The sequence below is a fragment of the Lycorma delicatula genome, chromosome 5 (genome assembly GCF_047948215.1).
Source record: "Lycorma delicatula isolate Av1 chromosome 5, ASM4794821v1, whole genome shotgun sequence".
NCBI lineage: Eukaryota > Metazoa > Arthropoda > Insecta > Hemiptera > Fulgoridae > Lycorma > Lycorma delicatula.
The window spans coordinates 33,759,356-33,779,234 of record NC_134459.1 but is presented as its reverse complement, the minus strand read 5'-3'; the positions used below and the strand labels follow the sequence as shown (position 1 = coordinate 33,779,234).

General features: G+C 30.8%; 1 protein-coding gene across 1 annotated transcript in view; it reads left to right on the top strand.

Annotated features, from left to right (window-relative positions):
* Positions 1-19,660, top strand: part of Wdr92 (dynein axonemal assembly factor 10) — a 29,486-nt gene extending 9,826 nt beyond the window's left edge. Inside the window, exons 3-8 of the mRNA XM_075367876.1 lie at positions 793-923; positions 4,259-4,360; positions 7,838-7,953; positions 10,864-10,998; positions 14,936-15,033; positions 19,336-19,660. Of these exons, the coding sequence (XP_075223991.1) occupies positions 793-923; positions 4,259-4,360; positions 7,838-7,953; positions 10,864-10,998; positions 14,936-15,033; positions 19,336-19,540 (787 nt within the window). The 3' untranslated portion in view covers positions 19,541-19,660. The remainder of the gene's footprint in view (positions 1-792; positions 924-4,258; positions 4,361-7,837; positions 7,954-10,863; positions 10,999-14,935; positions 15,034-19,335) is intronic.
* The last annotated feature ends 219 nt before the right edge of the window (positions 19,661-19,879 follow it).

The following is a 19,879-nucleotide window of genomic DNA, read 5'->3' as shown; positions in this document are numbered from 1 at the left end:
ATACAGTGAATCCACTTCATCTTGTGTGGCTTGCCTCCATTCATATATATATTATTATCATTTGTGGCTTCTTGATAATTCATTGGTTCCTAGCCTTCAGCTACAAGAATGAAATTTTAAAACTATTTTGGTGGCTTGATGAGTGATGGATTTCTTAGCCTACTACTATCTATCGTACTTTAGTTTTTATAAGGTCTTCAGAAAATAACTAAACATTTTTAATTACTAATCAATTATTAATCATACTAATCATTCAGTCCATTGTTATACTCTTAAAACAGGAATTTAGCCTCTAGTAGGAATCTGGCTGTATAGTTTGTTGATACAAACAATTATAAAAATCTGTGGTGGGGGAGGTCAAGGGTCATCCTTCAAAGAGCTTGAGCCTGTTTTCACTTGGTTTATTAATATCTGGAAGAAAATAAATTTTTTCAGCATGTAGTTGAGCTTAAAACATACAATCAATATCAGGTAAAGATCACCTGATCTAAGGAATTGTGGGCAAGATACCAATCTTGCCCTCCTACCTGAAAGGAGTTTTTGGATGGGTTTGTTTGTCTCATTTTGTACTTGCTCTTTCTTTCTCATCCACTTTTATCCTTTTAGATGATCATCTACAGATCTATCCAGGGACTTTGTTACCTTTTCATTGATTATACAAAAATCCAACCTTGGTATTACATGCTTATTGTATACTGATGGACATCTTTAATTCTTCCTAATACATTCAAACCCAGAATAAATTTGTATATATATATATTTTTTAAATATATTAATTATTATATTTTACAGGAATCTAGAAGATTTGTTCAAACCAATCTATTCAGTTAATGCTCACAAGGAAATTATTAATGCCATAGATGGTATAGGTGGTCAGAGTATTGGATGTGGTGCCCCTGAAATAGTTACTGGCAGCAGAGATGGTAATTTTAGATATAAACATAAGTTGATAAGATATAATATTTATTATTGTTCTGTCTTAATATTGTATTTTTATTTTATAATCTCTTTTTAAGCTTATTTTTTTTTTTTTTTAGTAGTAGTTCTTGTAATTAGTACACATATAATTTAAAAAAGAAATTAAAAATAAATTTAAATAAATGTAAGATAATTATTTAAAATTTAATTACAGACCTCCTCAGTTATTAGGTTTCAGGTTGAGACATAAAATTATAGGCTGTTGCCATTTACATGCCAAGCTTCATATCAGCAAGTGCAATGCTAGACGCTCAAAATGTCAGTGGGAGTAAAGTATATGTACATGCCTGCACCAGCGACACTCACTACTCCCCGCCAAGTAGCTGATCGTGCAGCTTTCTCACCACAGCGGCTTAACCACTTGCAGACACCTATGAAAGAGCGATCAACAGAACAAATTTTCAACTTGTCGCCAACCAATGCTTTGAGAAAATGTTCCTGACTGGCCCAATGTGAAACCTCTACGGATGCCAACATCCCTGCAGGAACAGCAGTCCTGGCCTGCCTGCCAAGGGACGCTACCTTCCCACCCCAGTTTACTGGGCTTTAAGCACCCTGGCTTGCGGGCCGATCATTAGGAACATCAGTAAGAGCTGGCCCAGTGTGGGATTGCTCAGGGAAAACTGCCTCGGGCATGCCAGTGGAAGATGATAATGCCGACTTGACACTGGAGACAGTTCTGGAGACAACCACTGCCACAGCATGTAGCAGTGGGGATTCAACTGCAGCTGAGGGGAAGCTTTGTTCGATTCCCATAGACAAGCTGCAATTCCCCTGCTACAGCCAAGCCGACATCACTGGAGACTATCTTCTGGACCCAACAGCCCTTTTCAGGGCTACCACATGGTTTTAAGGTCCCACATGCCATTGAAGCCATTCAGCAACAAGTGGCACCCAACATGGGATGAAGATCGTCTGGATGAAAAGATTGGTCATAGCCATGCCTATGCCAACCACATTGTTAGGTGACAGGCCAACACACAAGGTGACCAACAACATTGACTGTCTGGTTGTGGGCATCCATGCAGCATTTCCACCAGTGATAACGGCCCCTTCAGCCACTTGCCACATGAGGATCCAGAACTGTTCCTCTCTCATCTACAAACTCAACTACAACAGCAGAGAGTGTCTGTTCAGCAACGAGATGAATATGCCAAAGGGTAGCTGAAAGAAGATGCTCTGTCCTGGGCCAGGTAATACAAAGTTGATTGGCCCAAGTTCATCAACCAATTTCAGCATCAATGTAATCACTCACAGACTACTGCCATGCTGTGGTCCCAACTTTATGGACGTACGCAAGGGGCTGATGAACCACCAGAGCTTTTCTTGTTGTAGAAGAGGACTCACCGACTAGCTCCTGGTAATAAAGTTGCCTTCCTACCAAAACTACTGGAGCAGCACAGACCCCAGATTCGACTTTCACTGCGAGTGACAACCATCCATGATATTGACACAACTAGCTGCATTGGGCCATTATCATTTGAAGGGACGAGCAGGAGATCCAAGCTACAATGAAGTTGAAGAGTACTCACAAAATATGCGATTGTTCTGGGCAAAGCTCACTGGATTGAGTAGGTGATCTTCAACCAGATACTTCCGTGGATAGAACAGATGACAAGGATAACTTTCTGTAGAACACAGCTTGGCTTCATGGTATCATTACTGTCTGGAGCACCTTTTCCACAGGAACTGCCCAATGAAGAAGTTGCAGCAGGGAAATGAGTAAGGGTCTCAGCTATGAAGCCAGTTGGCCCTCAATCAACTACGCTTGGATATCTCTAGAATCATCATTGAAATAGCAGGATGACTCGTGAAAGCAGCCGTAGATTCTGCTGCAAACTTCAGATTTGGAAGAACGAAGCTGTTAGTGGCAAGCTAATCCCAACACAAACATCCAGATAGATCTGGCATTGAATTCTACTTCCTGCCATACTGCAGGAGTGATGCAAACAGGAGATGATGTCAGGAAGACATCATCTTAAACACGACTGGCTGAAGGAGCAACAAGCCTTGTTGGACTACAGTTGTGGCTGCTTCCATCTTGGCAGGGAAACTTGCAAAACTTTTTTTTTTTTGGAATGATTGACCAAACCTGCATGCTTGATTGGCAGTTAAAAGTACGGCATCCCAAAATTGCAGACAGTGTTTAAGCAGCACCAGGAGGGAATATTTTCCAGCACTCCCTTGCAACCAACACAGTCAGCAGTACATGAGATTCGACTTCGGGAAGGAAACCAACTGTTTTGCTTACTGATGTACTTGTACGGCAAAGAAAAGAAATGGATTATAAGAGAATAAGAGAAAGAGATGCTGTGGCAGGAGGTGATAGAGCCATCAACATCACCCTATAACTCTCCAGTGGTTATTGTTAAGAAGAATTCTTCACCATGTTTTTATGTAGAATTCAGGTGCCTGACCACATCATGGAAGGTGTGGATTCATCACTGCCAATGATTTATGAGACTGCCTTAGTTATTTATTAAAATCATTGCAGTCACTGATTCAACTGTCACTATTTTTGGTAAAAGAATTTTGCAGCAAAAATAATATGTACTGCCGTCCACAACTCCTTTTTGTCATGTAGATAATGCTATGAGCTGTAGGGTAAATGTATACAATACACATCTTGCATTCTATTACTTTTAATTATTATTAGAAACAGTTATTTTTTTCCAAAAAGGATTTTGTAAACATAAAATGTCATTCAAATAACAATTCAAAAGAAATTATGAAGAAAAATATGCTAGAAGCTTAAACTAAGAAATTCAGTAAAAATAAAATTTCTACTTTTAATGCTCTTTGTTAAATGCAGATTAGATTCCTTTGAGATGCAAGCTAAAATCAATTAAATTAATAGTCAATTTATAATTTGAATTTCAGAAGTGTTTTAAGTAAATAAAAATTAAAATTAATTGAATTTTTTTATACTTTTATTATTTAATTGTTTATTATAGCTCAAAAAATAATTATTTGAAAAAAGTCTTTTCATTCTATTAGTTACAACTTACAGAATTCACAATGGAAATACTTTTAAAAAATATGCTCTTACAACATATGAATATATACTACTTTGTATTTGTATAAAATGTATATATATTCTACATATGTACAATTAAATTCTGTTACAATTCTTATTATTTATATAATTTGTATTAGTTAAGTTCTGTTACAGCAATGAAATGGTTAATATTATTATGTAATAATAAAATTTCTGTATGATCATTATGATGCATTTATTTATATTTCTCAGAATATAATTTGTCTATTAATTTTGTTTGAGGAAGCGTAAAAGTATGGGATCCACGTCAGAAAGAGAAACCAGTTGCTATTATGGAACCTGATGAAGGAGAAGTACGAAGAGACTGTTGGACAGTTACATTTGGTAATTTGTCTATTTAATTTAATTTTAATATTTAAATAATATAATATTAGTATTTTAATTACTTTAATATTTTATAATGAATGTTTTTATTTTTTATTTTAGAAATAAATTAGCATTTCAAGAATGTTTTAGTTTTAAATTGAGTAATATTTCCATTTTTTATGTTGGTTTATTATGTATGTATATATTTCAACATATGTAACATTTCAATCAAAACATTTCTTCGTTTATTTACTCAATCTTCAGTTAAAATCTAACTTGCTATTATAGTTAGATTTTTTTTTGTCTATTAATGTTGTTAATACACATAATTTTAGATCCCATTCTACATATTGATTGATAAAGATATTCAAACTATTAATAATAAATAATATTTATATTATAATCATTCATTTAGTTAAAAATATTTTTCTATGTATGTTACCTATATGTCAATTGCTTGATGTAAGCAACTGCTTGGTTTATTGAATGACATTTTTATTGAATATACATATGTGATGTGGCATAGAAGAGCAAATTTAAAGCAGGATGCAACATTGGCCTTATTCTTAGTAAATGTAGCTGAGACAGATAAATTTTCAAGCTGATAAATGTAAATGTGCTGATTAAACTAATGTAGGATTAACTTATTCTTTCAAAAGGAAGCCCTTTACTTTGCATGCCCAGATAGTATTCAGATTGTTGTTATTTTCACTTTATCTTTTTTCTAAATATGGTCCTTATTCATAATTTTATTTTTATCATAAGTACTGTAATTGTTTTACTTTTATTATTTGAAAAATGACATTAAATGAATATATGATTTCAAGTTATTAAAAAATTTTGTTTTGAATTTACACTTGACCACTTTAAAATTCACTATTTTTAATAATCCAGTCTATATTAAATTGTTTTTATACAGTAAGTTTTATTTTTGTTTTGTTATCTAATGTAGATTAAGAAAAATCAGCAAAGGTTATAATAATACATCTGAATAATTAATGAAATTTAAATTTTATAATATATGTATTTTTTATTTTCAAAAATAGTGGAAAGTTTTTGGGGAAAGAGTGCTTCATGAAGTGAATTGAAAATTATTGGCTGGACTCTCTTATTATTTATTATGTAGCAAAAATTAAATAAATAACTGTATATTACCCAACAAAAATTTGAAGAAAAAATTTACCTGAAAAAATTGAATAAAATTATAAATAAAAAAAGAAATATGAACTAACTATAGTCTAACAACGAAGCATTACACATTTGCTGGCTCCCTACTATGATCGATAGAAACAAAGAGACTACATCACTAAGCATGCATTCCAACAAAGATCAATTAATTAAAGCAAATAAAATATGAAATTATATTCACAGAAATTATTTTTCAAAATTCTGATTAGGGATTCCCCTACTTGGTAGTAGATAAGAACTGATAACTTGAATGATAGGTAATTTAAAAAATTTTTTAATAAATTAAACAAGGTACTCCTCAATAAATTATTCTGTATTACACAATTACAAGCAAAACATAATTATTAGACCTGTCATTACGTTGCAGTTTCTGCATATAAAATAGCTTACTATATCAACAAAATGATTAACAGAATTAAGAATGTACAAGACCAATTTATATTGATGACGACACCATACTTTTGTGCAAGATACTACTAGACATGTCATTTGACCCTCCTCATACTCAACATTAAATTTATAATTCACTCCAGAATTATGAATTCCAGTGCTGAATGAAACACTCAACTTTATACACCTCATAATATTGAAAATGGAAAACAAGCACACCTTTAAAATATACATTCAAGTACTCATTTTTATTAAATACCTTGTACAAAATAATATCTGTTTACCTAAACCTATAAACAACATATTAGTTAAAATACCCAAGAAAAAATCTAAAAACATGACTAGAAGAAAAAATAATACTAACATATATCAACAAACATTTGTATAAAACTGCTAAAATAATCATCTGAATTCTATAAAAATTGAAAATAATATAATTGTGTTTAGAGAGAAGATAAAGATATTTTTGTAAAAGCATAATTTTTTTCATGTTCAGGATTTCTTAGTGTTTTATGAATGTTATAACTGGCTTTTTAATTGTTGTAAATTTCTGTTTTATTATAATAACTTATAAGGATCATTGATGAAGCTTATAAATGTAATAGTGCCAAAAAGAATAAACATTTCATGTACCTCATTACAACTCAGTAGTATTCAAACTCCAGTGACTGCTCCAGTTGCTATGTATCATAGAAAGGATTAATTTCAGCATAGGATGAGTAATTTCTCTTATCAAGTAGATGTTATTTGGTGCCTTCAACAATTTTTGTGATTAGTGATGTTTAACAGTATGCAAGGTAGCAGAAGAGACTGAAGTATCAATAGATGGATTCATGACATGAAATCCAAACCAAACAGTTAGAAATGCATCGTACTGTCACCAAGTTCATTCCAAAACTCTTGACATAAAATCAGAAAGGCACTCTCATGTAATGATCTGTCAGAAACTTTTAAATCATGTAATAATGATAAAACTTTCTTATTGATGATTATAACTGAAGGTGAGACATGGATGTATTGTCGTGATGTGGAAACAAAGTTTCAGTCATCACAGTAGGTCAGAAAATCATCATCAAGATTGAAAAAGAGATGCAAAAATCATTCAAACACAAAGGTATGTTGCCAGTCTTTTTTTACATCAAAGACATTGATCATTGTTTCTGTCTGCAGAACTTTGAAGTGCCACTGCTAATTTTTGAGTTTTGTGTAAAAAATTTGCTCAGTGCATCTCTTACCCAGCGTACTTAAACCAATCTGTAGACTCTACTGACTTTTTTTATTTTCAGAATTAAACTTGCTGTTAAAAGAACAGAAATTTGTAATAATAAATAAAAACAGAATACCTTAAAATCTAAAAAAAAATATGAATTTTTAACTGCTTTTTAATTTGGAAGCTTTTTATGGAAAGTGTGTGCATCAGAAAGTAGAGTACTTTCAAGTTGATTAATTGTATAATGCTGTTAATATTCAGTAATTTTTTTTTTAGAAAGAATGTTTATTTTTTTATCAAATAGCCACAAAGTTAGCTATTTATATAAAAATCACAAAATTGATACAATTTAATATAAAAGATTTACAAGTACTAAATTTGAACAGAAACTAAATGAACAAATTTGACAGTTTTAATATAATATTAGATCACATGTTAAACAGATTGCTGTGGCCTTACCACTTTAACACCATTTGTAAAATCACTGAGGCAGAATCCACATTATATACTACACTTTACATTATTGTAACACTTTTAAATATCTGCCAAAATCACATTTCCAGATTATTTATTTATTTAGTAAATGTGTAGTAATTAGAAATCATGTCTCTTGCTGAAAAAATTAAATTTTAGCATATTGAAAACTGTTGTGATCATCATTATTGAAATTATGAAAGTGGTCTTTTTTTATTTTTCAATTGTTTCAGGGAATTCATATAATTCGGAAGAAAGAATAGTTTGTGCTGGTTATGATAACGGTGATATTAAAATGTTTGATTTAAAAGCCATGTCTGTTAGATGGGAAACCAATGTTAAAAATGGGGTATGTATTATGTTTTTATTTAAAATTCTATGTGAAATAAAAAGATGTGATTGCTGGTAATGAATTAAAATAGGTTTATGGTAGAAGTTTGTTACTGATGTCAATTTTTATTGATTCATATGATATTTCGGATGTTTCCTATTATTTTGTGCAATTTTCTTGATTTGTGCCCATGGCTGCTTTGTCCCTTGTTTATACAATGAATATTCCTATAGCTCTTCATCCATGGATTACAGTTCATAGAATGTGTTGTAATTAATGTCCAGCTCTACATTCATGGATCACAGTTCATAGGAGGTGTTGTAATTGACATCCAACATCAGATTATTGGCTGAAGATGGTGTAAAGTAGCTGTTAGTGTTAAAATGTAAGTGGTTTGTTCAGGTCTAAATCTACAAACTTTGTATCCAGTACCAGTTTGCTGCCAATCTGCATCACTGATTCATAGTTATTTTTACAGAAGTGTTGCATTAAACGAATTACAGTTATGTGCAATATTATTATAGACCAAATATTATTAATAAATCGAAAGCAAAAATAGTAAATATAGTAGTATAGTCATATAAAAGTATAATTACTTTTTTAAGTCCAACAAAAAATATAATACAATATTCTTGGTATGGTTTTTTTATTCTCAAGAATTTTTGAAAGTTCTATTTTGTTTTTTAAAATACATTCCCCATCTCATGAACTTGATTGAACAATACATGATTATATATTATTACTTTTGGTTGACTGGTTAGCCGTGTTCTAAGCAATCTTTTTGTTCTGTTTTGATATATTGCTGAGGACATGTGTTAATCCAGTGTGAATTCTTCAAAGAATGAGATATACACCCTAGATTTGCACTAAATTCAGTGACAAATTTCAAGATGTCTTTTAAGTTAATATTGTTACACTTATTTTGAATTTATTAAAATAACTGATAGTTATTTTCCAAATTACTAATGTATACATGTTCACAATGCAAAGGCAAAGCAATTCAAAATGTATTGTTTTGTAGAAAGTAGAATAGTACTCAAAGTTATCTCTATAAAACATGCACAGTAATCTTGATGATTATGCTTTGGTTTTCAAAAGGCATCTGTTAATGTCATACTAAGTGTGATTCAAAAGTAAGGGTTGATTGTTAACAAAATGAGAACAATTGAAAAAATGAAATATTTATTAATGGTTTCAAATGCTTATATATTTACTTTTTCTACATAATCACCATTTTCTTTCAAACACTTTTGATATGAAACAAGCTTCTTCAAACCCACTGCATAAAATTCGGTCACCTGAGAGCTGTAGCCACTTTTGCGCAGAGATTTTCAACTCTTCACTTTTCTCAAATAGTTGAGATGTGAGTTTATGTGTAGGCAGGCGATGTGTAAGCGATGGCAGTCATTGGGCATGAGATTGGGGGACTATAAAGGGATGATCAAAAATCTCCCATCTGAATTTTTGAATTGTGTCTGTTGTGCATGCAGCCATGTGTGGATGTGTTTTATCGTTATAAGAACAATTCTTGATCTCAGCATTCCCCATTTTTGGTTTAGAATGGCACAACTCAGATCAAAAAGTGTTTCACAATAGACTTATGATGTGATGGATGTACCAGGTACCATGAAATTAATCAAATGCATACCGTATTGTCCCAGAATACAGTTACCATGATTTCCTTTGAGACTAGGCTTGTTTGAATTTTTCCAGCTTAGTTGAGTAGGAATGACACTGCTGTATGGATTGTTATTTCATCTTTGTATTCAACGTATGAAATCCACTTTTCGCTACTAGTGTCAATATGGAAAAAAATTTGTCTCTATCATGGTTAATGCACTGAGAAAAGCACATGCGGATGTGACTTTGTGAACACATTTCAACATTTTCAAAACCCATCATGCACACAGTTTACATACCAAATGTCAGTCACAATTCTCAACAGTGTTATCTCTGAAACTTGTATAAATTCTAGAGAGAGTACTAATTGTAAAGCGACAATTTTCGTTCACTTTTGCATTCATACGGTCAACGAGTCTGAATACTAGGCCGGCCATTTCTCTGTTCATTGTGAATGGCCTTCCTTAAATTCACAACCCGATTGCATTACTTTTCTTTCACTCATTGCACTAGGCCCATATGTTTCACACAGTTGAGAGTGAATTTCAACAGCACTATTTCTTGCATAGAAATCTAATCACTGATCAAATTTCACAACTGGTGGGATTTGCTATCGCACTTATTTTAACACACTGTCTCACAAAGGCAAATAACAATGAACTGATGGCAGTGTGGCAGTTACATGCTCAACAGACCACTTAAAACTACTGTGCATACATGAACCAACCAGTGTTGCCAACCACTATTTATAACTCATCGACCTTACTTTTGAACCATGCCTCGTATTATGATCATTATTGTGTGTAATGGTTTTTCTCTATTTTTCTTTTGAGTTGTAGGTCCTCTCTACTGAATGTAGAGTTTTCATTGTGTTAGATATTTGAATTAATTTTTTTTTCTTAAAAATGTTCATTGTACTTTACAGACTTAATGAACAAATTAATGATTAAATGAACAGTAATAATTTTATGCATTCCAAATTTAAAATTGTTTTCATATAAGCAGATATGTAGCTTTTTTAATAGATTTGTTATTAATAATAAATTTATTAAAAGTTCTTTTTGTTGAAAATTCTTGTTATTGATTTCAATATAAATTTATTTTTTATTTCATTGCAGGATATGAATTAAGAAGGAACTACTTCAGTCTCATGAAAATAAGTATAAGAAATGGGTGATAAAACTTGAAATTATTTTCAAATTATCACATAATAAAATAAATAATTTAAGTACTGAAATTAGACATAACATGTAATGATTTATTTGAATCTTTGGTCATTTACAGTATTTTTATCATTCGTTTTTATAGGTTTGTGGGTTAGAGTTTGACAGAAAAGACATTAAAATGAATAAATTGGTAGCTACTACATTAGAAGCAACATTCCATGTGTTTGACACAACTGTTCAACATCCTAAAAAAGGATTTGCTAGTTTATCTGAAAAGGTAATGTACTGATTAAATTTTAACTTTTCATAAGGTGTTAAAAACCGGGTAATGTACTGATTAAAATTTTTTAATTTATCATAACGTGTTTTCTATATTATCTTCGAAATGGTCTCACCTTTGAGTAGCCCATTCTTCACCCTTTTTATCTATCCACCATATCCTTCTTTTCCTTATAAATCATATTTTATAATAAATTATCAACTCTTTGTTTCCATTCTTTCATGCAATTTTCCCAAATGTATTTCATTTTTTATTTGATTCTAAGTACAAATCTAATCCTCTTATGGTTCTGTTTCAGACTTTTGCATAATTTGTTTTTCTTCCAACCTCCATAATATTCTTCATTCCTAATTATGTCCATCTACTTGGTTTTAAAATTGATGTCTGTGTCTAGGTATTTTTAATGTCTGTTTTGTATTCCTTCCAATTTTGTCAATTTCTCATCTACACTAAACATTTTATTAACTTATTCATTTGCTATGTTCCACCAGCCTTGGTGGGCATATCTTCCTTTTCTCTATTCTTATTTCCTTTTGTTCTAATTTTATTCACCTTTAACTGAACTCTTCATATGCAGCTGTTTTACCATAATCTACAGTTGTTCTCTATTTTAGACTAAAATCAATATACCATTTGCAAATCACTGGTGTGATTTTTTTTCTTCTTGCAATAATCATTTGTTGTCATTTTTTTACGTTCACCATCTCTAGTTATAAGGGGTGTGTACAAAAAGTAGCATAAATTGCTACTCTTTCTTCCATTTTTGGAATGTGTTTTCCAGGGTGGCACACAGCTGTTGTATACTGGTCTCCTTAATCTTTCTTATTTTCTACTGTCTTGAAGATAGTGTCCTACCTTCAATTAATTTGGGGAACAAAAGGTCTGCGGGGACCAAGTGTGGAGAGGAGGTTGGGTGAGGCACAACAGCTGTCTCATCTTTTGCCAGATAATGCCAGTTAAGAAGTGAGTTGGAGCATTGTCCAGCTGTAACACCTAACTGTGGTTTAACCATAGCTTAGGTCTTGTTCTGTGTCCAGCATCTCTCAAATGCCATAAAACTAAACTTCCATCTAGAACTCCTTGTTTACTCTCTGAACAAATGGAACAAATTATGATGGATCCAGCCTTTCCAGTTAAAAAAAAAATTACCAGCATCACCACCATGTTTGACCAACTCATGCAGACTTTTTTTGGTTGGGGTGATCCTTTCCCCAGTCACTGTGATTGATAATCATATTGGCATTGGGTTAGTCAAGATGGTCATCTTGATTGATGTTAACATGACTCTCTCCCTCTCACCTTTTTCTTTAAAATTGGATACATGATCCTTTGCTAATGCCCACATCCAGCAATCTCTCGACAGTCAAGTAGTAATCTCCACCAGTTATCGCATGAACTGTGCATCATTATTACCATCATTTGTTAATTTGGAAGATCATCCAGGTCAGGAAACTTCATTAGTTGATGATCTGTTCCTTTAAAACATTGAACTATTTATAGTACAGCTGTCTGCTCATTCAGTCTTCCCCAAATGCTTACTGAAGCATTTTAATGTCTGGAAAGTTTTTACTGAATTTAGAGAAAAATTTAACCCACATATTTTCTTCAAGCTTTTTGATTTTCACTTTGTTAAAAAAAATTCACTGAGAGTTTAGTGGTAACAAGATTACTCCAACTGTTCTAGCTCAAAAATTAACCTAATCTCTTTGGCTCATTTTTCATATTTAATTTTCCATATCTTCATATACTCCTAAATTAGATGACTTAAACTGTTAGATTCCTGATCACATTACTCAATCAGTGCATTAAACAGAATATTGATCTATTTAGACTTCTAAACAAAACTGTTTCAAATTTTCTATCATGTATATTTTGTTTCACCTACATTGCGCTTACATTCTATTAGCACTAATTCCTTTGTACAACAAATATATTTGTTATAAATAATAATGCTGCCCCCACTTTTTGGAATCATCTAAGTTTAAATTTGATCCTTGAAAATTGACCATAAATATATTGATTTACTTAGTTTGCATTCAGATTTTCTTAGTCTACTTCATTCTGCATTTCCAAAGAATTCAATTTCATTATTGTAATAGCTGTTGATAGAATTAACCTTGAAAGAAAACGCTTTGTTTTGGAAAAAATACACTTGTGAATCAAGTGTATATCCTGGATGTTGCAGGCCAATGCTGGAGCAACCTTTTTCAAATATTGTTCATGCTGTAGTTCATTTTCTACTCTTCATTAAGTATCCATTGAATCTTTTGATGTAGTTCCAATATAATCTGTTTTCTGTCATATACAAAATTTTGTTGTTTGCACAAGCCTCTAATACAAGAAAATGTACACTAGTTTTTACTATTATGACATCTACTAAGATATCTTAATTTGCACCCACTAAATGCTATAACAAAAATGACTGGGTTGACAGCTAAGACTAGATGTAATAATGTTAAATATCTCAGTATATCCATTGCTGTAAGGCCAGTACCATACATTTCAAAGCTTTCAATTCCATTACCACCAAAAACAAGAAAGCTAGACAATGTCGAAGATGTGTCAAACCTTTTATCAGGTGAAAGAAGAATCCTTATTTGCTTAAAAATAGCTTACTGAACCTTAATTAATTAATAAAAAAGTCAAGCAGAAATACTGGCATCAAAATTGAAAGAGTATGAGATCTTTTGCTACAAAATATTAAAATAAGTATCTTTTGAGAGAGGCAGTCTGAATTTGAAAATCTCTTTTTTCAGTATGAGATTCTAATCTTCTACTAATGTGGACTTTTTGCTGGAAGCTTTAGGACATATACACCATTCTGAAGAAACATGTATTTTATAGATCCTTCAAAGGTTAGTTTGAAAACGATGATCCTATTTCACACTGGAACTAAATACTCACCAATCCCTTTTGCTTATGCCACTCACATAAAGGAATCGTACTAAAAAAATGAAACCTGTGTTGAGCAGAATCAATATGAGAAATATTCATGACATGCTTCCAGAGATCATCTGAAAATGATTGAACGTTACCTGGATTGCAACTACACTTCTCAAAATTCTGTTTCCTTTTGAGCAGATGGAACAGCAGGTATAGGAAACATCATTATATAAAAAAGCATTGGGTAAAGAAAGTTTTATGTATTTTTATGTCTTTTTTTTTTGTTGCAACAAATAATATTAATTACTAAAAAAAACTATGTCCTTTAGAAAGACTGTTAACCAATTTAAAATTAGCACAAAGCAGTAATGAGTTCATTTCATTAAAAAAAAATTCTTGTGAAGGAATAAAAGATGATTGTCCACCTGGAATGGAACATGACACACATCTTTAGCTTGGGTTGTTTGTATAATTTCATGAAACTTAAGTGAATACAATTTTCTTTTATATTATTTACCAATTTTTCCCCTTATCCTTGAATCCTTCTCTTAAGGGTATGCTGTGGGTTTTAATTAGGGATCAGTTTGATCCATGCTAAAGATGTTGAGTAATGCAGTTTTGACGTTTATAGGTTTTGAATGGCTCTGCTTGCAGAACTGTCTAGAAACTCTCTTCCTATTTGATGGCTGTACAAAATGCCTAATTTGAGTGCCTATCCAGTAAATTAGATATCTCCTAGTTCCCTCTAATACATACATTAAATGTAACGGGACTATCATCCAGCCCTTCTACCACTTTAAAATCTCAGCCAAAAATTTTAGCCCTCGATTAAAATTTTTTATAACAGCAGTTTTTTTCAAAAATTGGTCCTAGTAATTTTTATTTACTTATAAAATTTACTTATATTTTACTTAAATTCTCTTATAATTCCAAACACTTATTAAAATAACTATTTTGAAAATTTATATCAGGATCATAAAACTACTTTTTTCATCAGACTTTTTTTTATATTGCTGTAAGATTGGTACTTTTGAATGTAATTATTTTTCAGGCACATAAATCAACTATATGGTTACCAAGACATCTACCGCAAAATAGGGATGTATTTGCTACATGTGGTGGTACTGGTTCCATCTGCTTGTGGAAGTAGTAAGTATAACAAGTATTTATCATTTTTAATATATATATAAGTTATATAGGCTGATATGATCTTCACCAGTGCTACAACCAGCAGTTACATAAAGCCTAGGAAATACTATAATGATTTCTTAGGCCAAACGTCATATTTGCCCAAATCTTTTTTACCTCAGAAACACATTTTACTTGATGACCAGTACATTTGCCATGTAAAAAATATGCAGAAAAATGAACATATATTTCATAAAATCATACTGTAGCTAAAAAATAGAGTATATCACTTCTTTCAGTACTGGTAAATTCTTTCAGTACCGGTTGATCATCCTTTCTTCCTATCCTTTATCCTTCATCCTTTGTAACCATTATAAATTCTGAGGTAATTTTAGAATTAAATTAAATTGGGTTATGTAAATTTGTGAATTCATTTGTATTTTATTTTATATTAAACTATTTTGTCATATGATTTTTTTATACGTTGATGGACGATATATTTGTTAAAACGTAAAAGTTAAATTAATAGCAGCATGATTCATTTGTTATTAAATTCTTTCTTAAAATAGAATTTTAAGAAACATGACATCATGCTGGAAAAATGTACTAATGTTTTCTATAGAAAGAGAGTTATGTTTGTGTGAATACACTTACTCACACAGACTTGGACAATTCAGAGAAATAGTGGTGGGGTTAGAACTGTGACACTATCAGAAAGCGTTAGTTATATGCGTGATTTCGTCTTGGCAAGTTGAGTATTTAAAAAAAGAAACTGATCATGAAATTTTACAAACCATGAATTATAAGGAACACAGGTATGAGAATTTTAAATAAAAGGCCACTCCATAAGAAACATTTTTGGATCTACTAGAAGATTTCTTACTCGTTGATTCATTTTTTTTAAAGAAAATAACTAAAAATATTATTATTAAAATTGTAACGTGTTAAAATGGCAAAACTATGTGTAAAATTATAATTAAAAATAATCTTGGATGGGCCAGTTCTTTAGTATCATATGTTTTAGTAAGATATTTTGTTAATTTTTGACGTGTACGAGTAGTTATGCAATAGCGGTTCTATGAACGAACCTAAGTAGACAAATTATGGGACTTTTGAGTCAAATGTATTTATTATCATTTTCTTTATATTTATAGGTAATATTTATCATTCATCGCTGTTAGTAATATTTTTTCATGTAAAGAGTTTTTGTAATTTTTTTTTATAAAATTTGTGAGAACAACATATTCGCAAATCCCAACTATAGTAAGTTCATTTTTTGTTTTAGCGGTTCTACAAACGAACCTAAGTAGACAAATTATGGGACTTTTGAGTCAAATGTGTTTATTATCATTTTCTTTATATTTATAGGTAATATTTATCATTCATCGCTGTTAGTAATATTTTTTCATGTAAAGAGTTTTTGTAATTTTTTTTTATAAAATTTGTGAGAACAACATATTCGCAAATCCCAACTATAGTAAGTTCATTTTTTGTTTTTTTAAAAAAATTAATTTTTATAAAATTATAAATTAGATGTTTTTGTGTTATTAAATTTGATGTTTTTTTAAAAGTTTACAATTTGGTATAAGATAACGGAACTAAAGTTTACACCTTTCTTACTTAGTTTAGTATAATGGAAATAGGGTTATCTGTGAGGAACCATGGGAACCATAGGATGCATGGCAACTTCAGAGAGAGTTTTCTACTTCATCAAAGTGCATACATGCATATAAAGCAATCAGTCAGACTGAGTATGTTACATTGTATTCAGTGATATTACAGACCACTGGTTATATTGTCAAATGGCTCTTTATTTTACCCGAAATGCTCATGTTTGTCAATTTGTCATAGTGCTGTCTTAAAATTAGATGATACGTATAAAATGATTGTGTAAAAAAAATTAAATTAATTTTTATTAACAGAAAGTACATTTTAACAGGTTAGTTATAGTTAGGTATATGTGCAATCTGAGGATCCTGCATAATTTTGTTATTGAGAGGCATTCATTGCATCATCCGATGAGTAGATTGTGAGTAGACATTGTGTATTATTGTGAGAGCCAATTTGTTATGATGGCTGTTGCCTTGGAGTACAATAATTGAGATAGTTCTGAGCAAGGCAGTAGACTACATTAATTTCCTAAGAGGCAGGTAGTCCCTCCATGGTTTGATTCTTCCCTCCCTTTTTATTAATAAACTAAACTAAACTATAATCTTAATGTTATGTTCTGTATAAGTAGGATGGTTATTGCACTACCTATTACTCTTGACTCAAAAACAGTCAAACCAATGGCTGAGGTGCCTAGCAGATAAAAGACAGTCTATGTGATTCAGATAATTGCGTAATTGTATATTGTATAGATTACATCGGTAAAGGTAAGTATGCTATTTCATGAATAAAAAAGGAACTGATCAGAATTTGCCTTGAAGGATTAAAAAAAAAGCGTAGAAAATCATCATCAGAGCAGCATCACAAAATTGATAAATAAAAAAAATAGTTGTAATCCAAATTGATTCAAAATGAAATAAAAATGCTAATGGTATAATTGAAAATTTATTCTCATAAAGGTAAGGTTGTAATCTTTTCTACAAGGAAATATATCATAATTCTTTCCCTTTATCAAATTTCTATGGGTCACATTGCTGATCATAAACTTCCACTTATCTCTATCACGCCACTGAGAGATGAAAAACGTTTCCCTCTCTGTTTTCTTTTCTGATCTTATTCACATTTTTCCTTTAGAACTTCTTGCTATTAAATATTTCAATCAAAAATTTATTTTAGTACATTTCCATTTGGGATTTCCTGTAAGTGTCCAAACCCTCAGTGAGTCTTGTCTTATAGTGCTGTGTGATCATGGGTGTAACATTTCTTTCTAAATGACTTTTTCCTACAATGCTAATTATAAACAACCAATTTTTGTCATGCTTCTTAAAGACATCTAATAATTTTTTTTAATGATTTTATTTTAAAAAGGCAATAAAAACCAAATTGGTACTTTCTCATAGATTTTTGTTTTACCTCCTGTAACATAAATAGTTGAGTGTTTTAATTTACTATCCTTCCATATAATAAATACTTTTTCAATACCGTACAAGGATGTAGCAGTACATCTATGTAATTTGAAAACTTGTTTCAGACTTCTTGAAATATTCTTAAGTTATAGTTTATTTTTATACAGAAGTATATGTAGCATAATAAATATTTAATAAAATGATAATAAACTTAGTGTTTGATGAAGATGCTTTAGAGAGAAACAAGATGGTTTAATTTCATTACAAATAAAATCAGTTTGATCATCTAATGAAAATCTCTTATATAATACCCAAAAATTATAGGGTATAGAAAACAAAAAATACCATTATCTTCACTGTAGTAACTGAATGTTGTTAGACACAATCTATTAGTTGTTAAAAAATTTTCAGTTATCATACTCATATGTCCTGTTGAACTTTTTAATTTGGGACTTATATAATTAAAAAAACACCCATTTTACCATTTTCAGTAAGGTTTTGTTGTTTTGATTAAACTGTTCTACAATTTCTGGTGGTGTGGTATCTTGTTCATACACTTCTAGGTAGTCCACAAATTATTATTTATTATATAAATGTAATATTTTTCTAACTGTTCCAGTTGTTTTCCTATTTTTTATTAATTTCCAAATTTATTTTTTATGCTTTTTATACATTTTGTGTTTGGTATTCCAGCTTGGTAGACACTTAATTATTTCATGTAATCCTTAATAATCTGAAGAAAAAAAGTTTTTTTTAAAGATATATTTACTTTTTTCACGGAAATGTATGCACATTTGTTTTAACCAAAATGATTAAGGCAACATTACATTATGAGACACACTGGCTATGCCATTTTTATGAGTGATACGTCTCATAATGAATAATGAGCATTCCATTATATGCTTATTAAGAAAAATTTGTAGTAAAATAGTATTCTACACTGAAAGGCTACATTATTTACTTCACTGATTCAAAATAAGTTATTAAATCCACCAAAACGCATGTAGCCCACCAAAGGGTTCTACAAGTAACTTGTTCACCTGTTCCCTGATTTTCTTATTTCATAATGAATATAATTACTCTGGAGAAATCAACTTGTGCTATTGTATCTCAGATGGTTTTTTGTATAACAGTAATGGATAAGTGATTTATGAAACTTAAAAAATGTTGATGGAAACACCCCTTAAGTTTTTTTTTTAGTGATACAATTTACTGAAGTATTTAAACCAATTGTTAACAATCTTTACATTTATTAATAAATGAAGATTAGTCTTCAAAAAGTGATAAAATTTTATTTTTCTTTTCCCAGCTCTTACCCGCCAAACAGAGTCAAAGAATATGATGGGGCCAAAATTGGAGTTATGGGTTCAGTACAATTATTACAAAACACGGTTCTGTCGACTCAACCTGTATCAAGCTTTGACTGGAGTCCTGACAAACTTGGGCTTGGGATTTGTTCTGCTTTTGACCAAGCTGTTCGTGTCATCATTGTTACTAAACTGAATTTACTTTAAGTTGGGAAAGAAATTTTTTTATATTAAACAAATTTAAAAAACATATTTCTTTTTAGATGCAAGAAACACTAATATTATAAAATGTAATTAATTATTTTAATTAAAATATAATTTATTAAAGTTGTTTATGATATACATTTAATTACCGCAATATAGAATATATGTGAAGAAGTAAGTTTAGACAATCAATCAGCTGTCAAACAACAGCTGAAAGTTATGCTGTAGAATTAGCTGCTACGTCTAATGAATGAAAGATGCATAGTTCAGTGTATCCAACCTTACTTATATATTTTTTTAGTCCTCTCATTTTTTCTACTGAACATTGGGACATTTACTCCA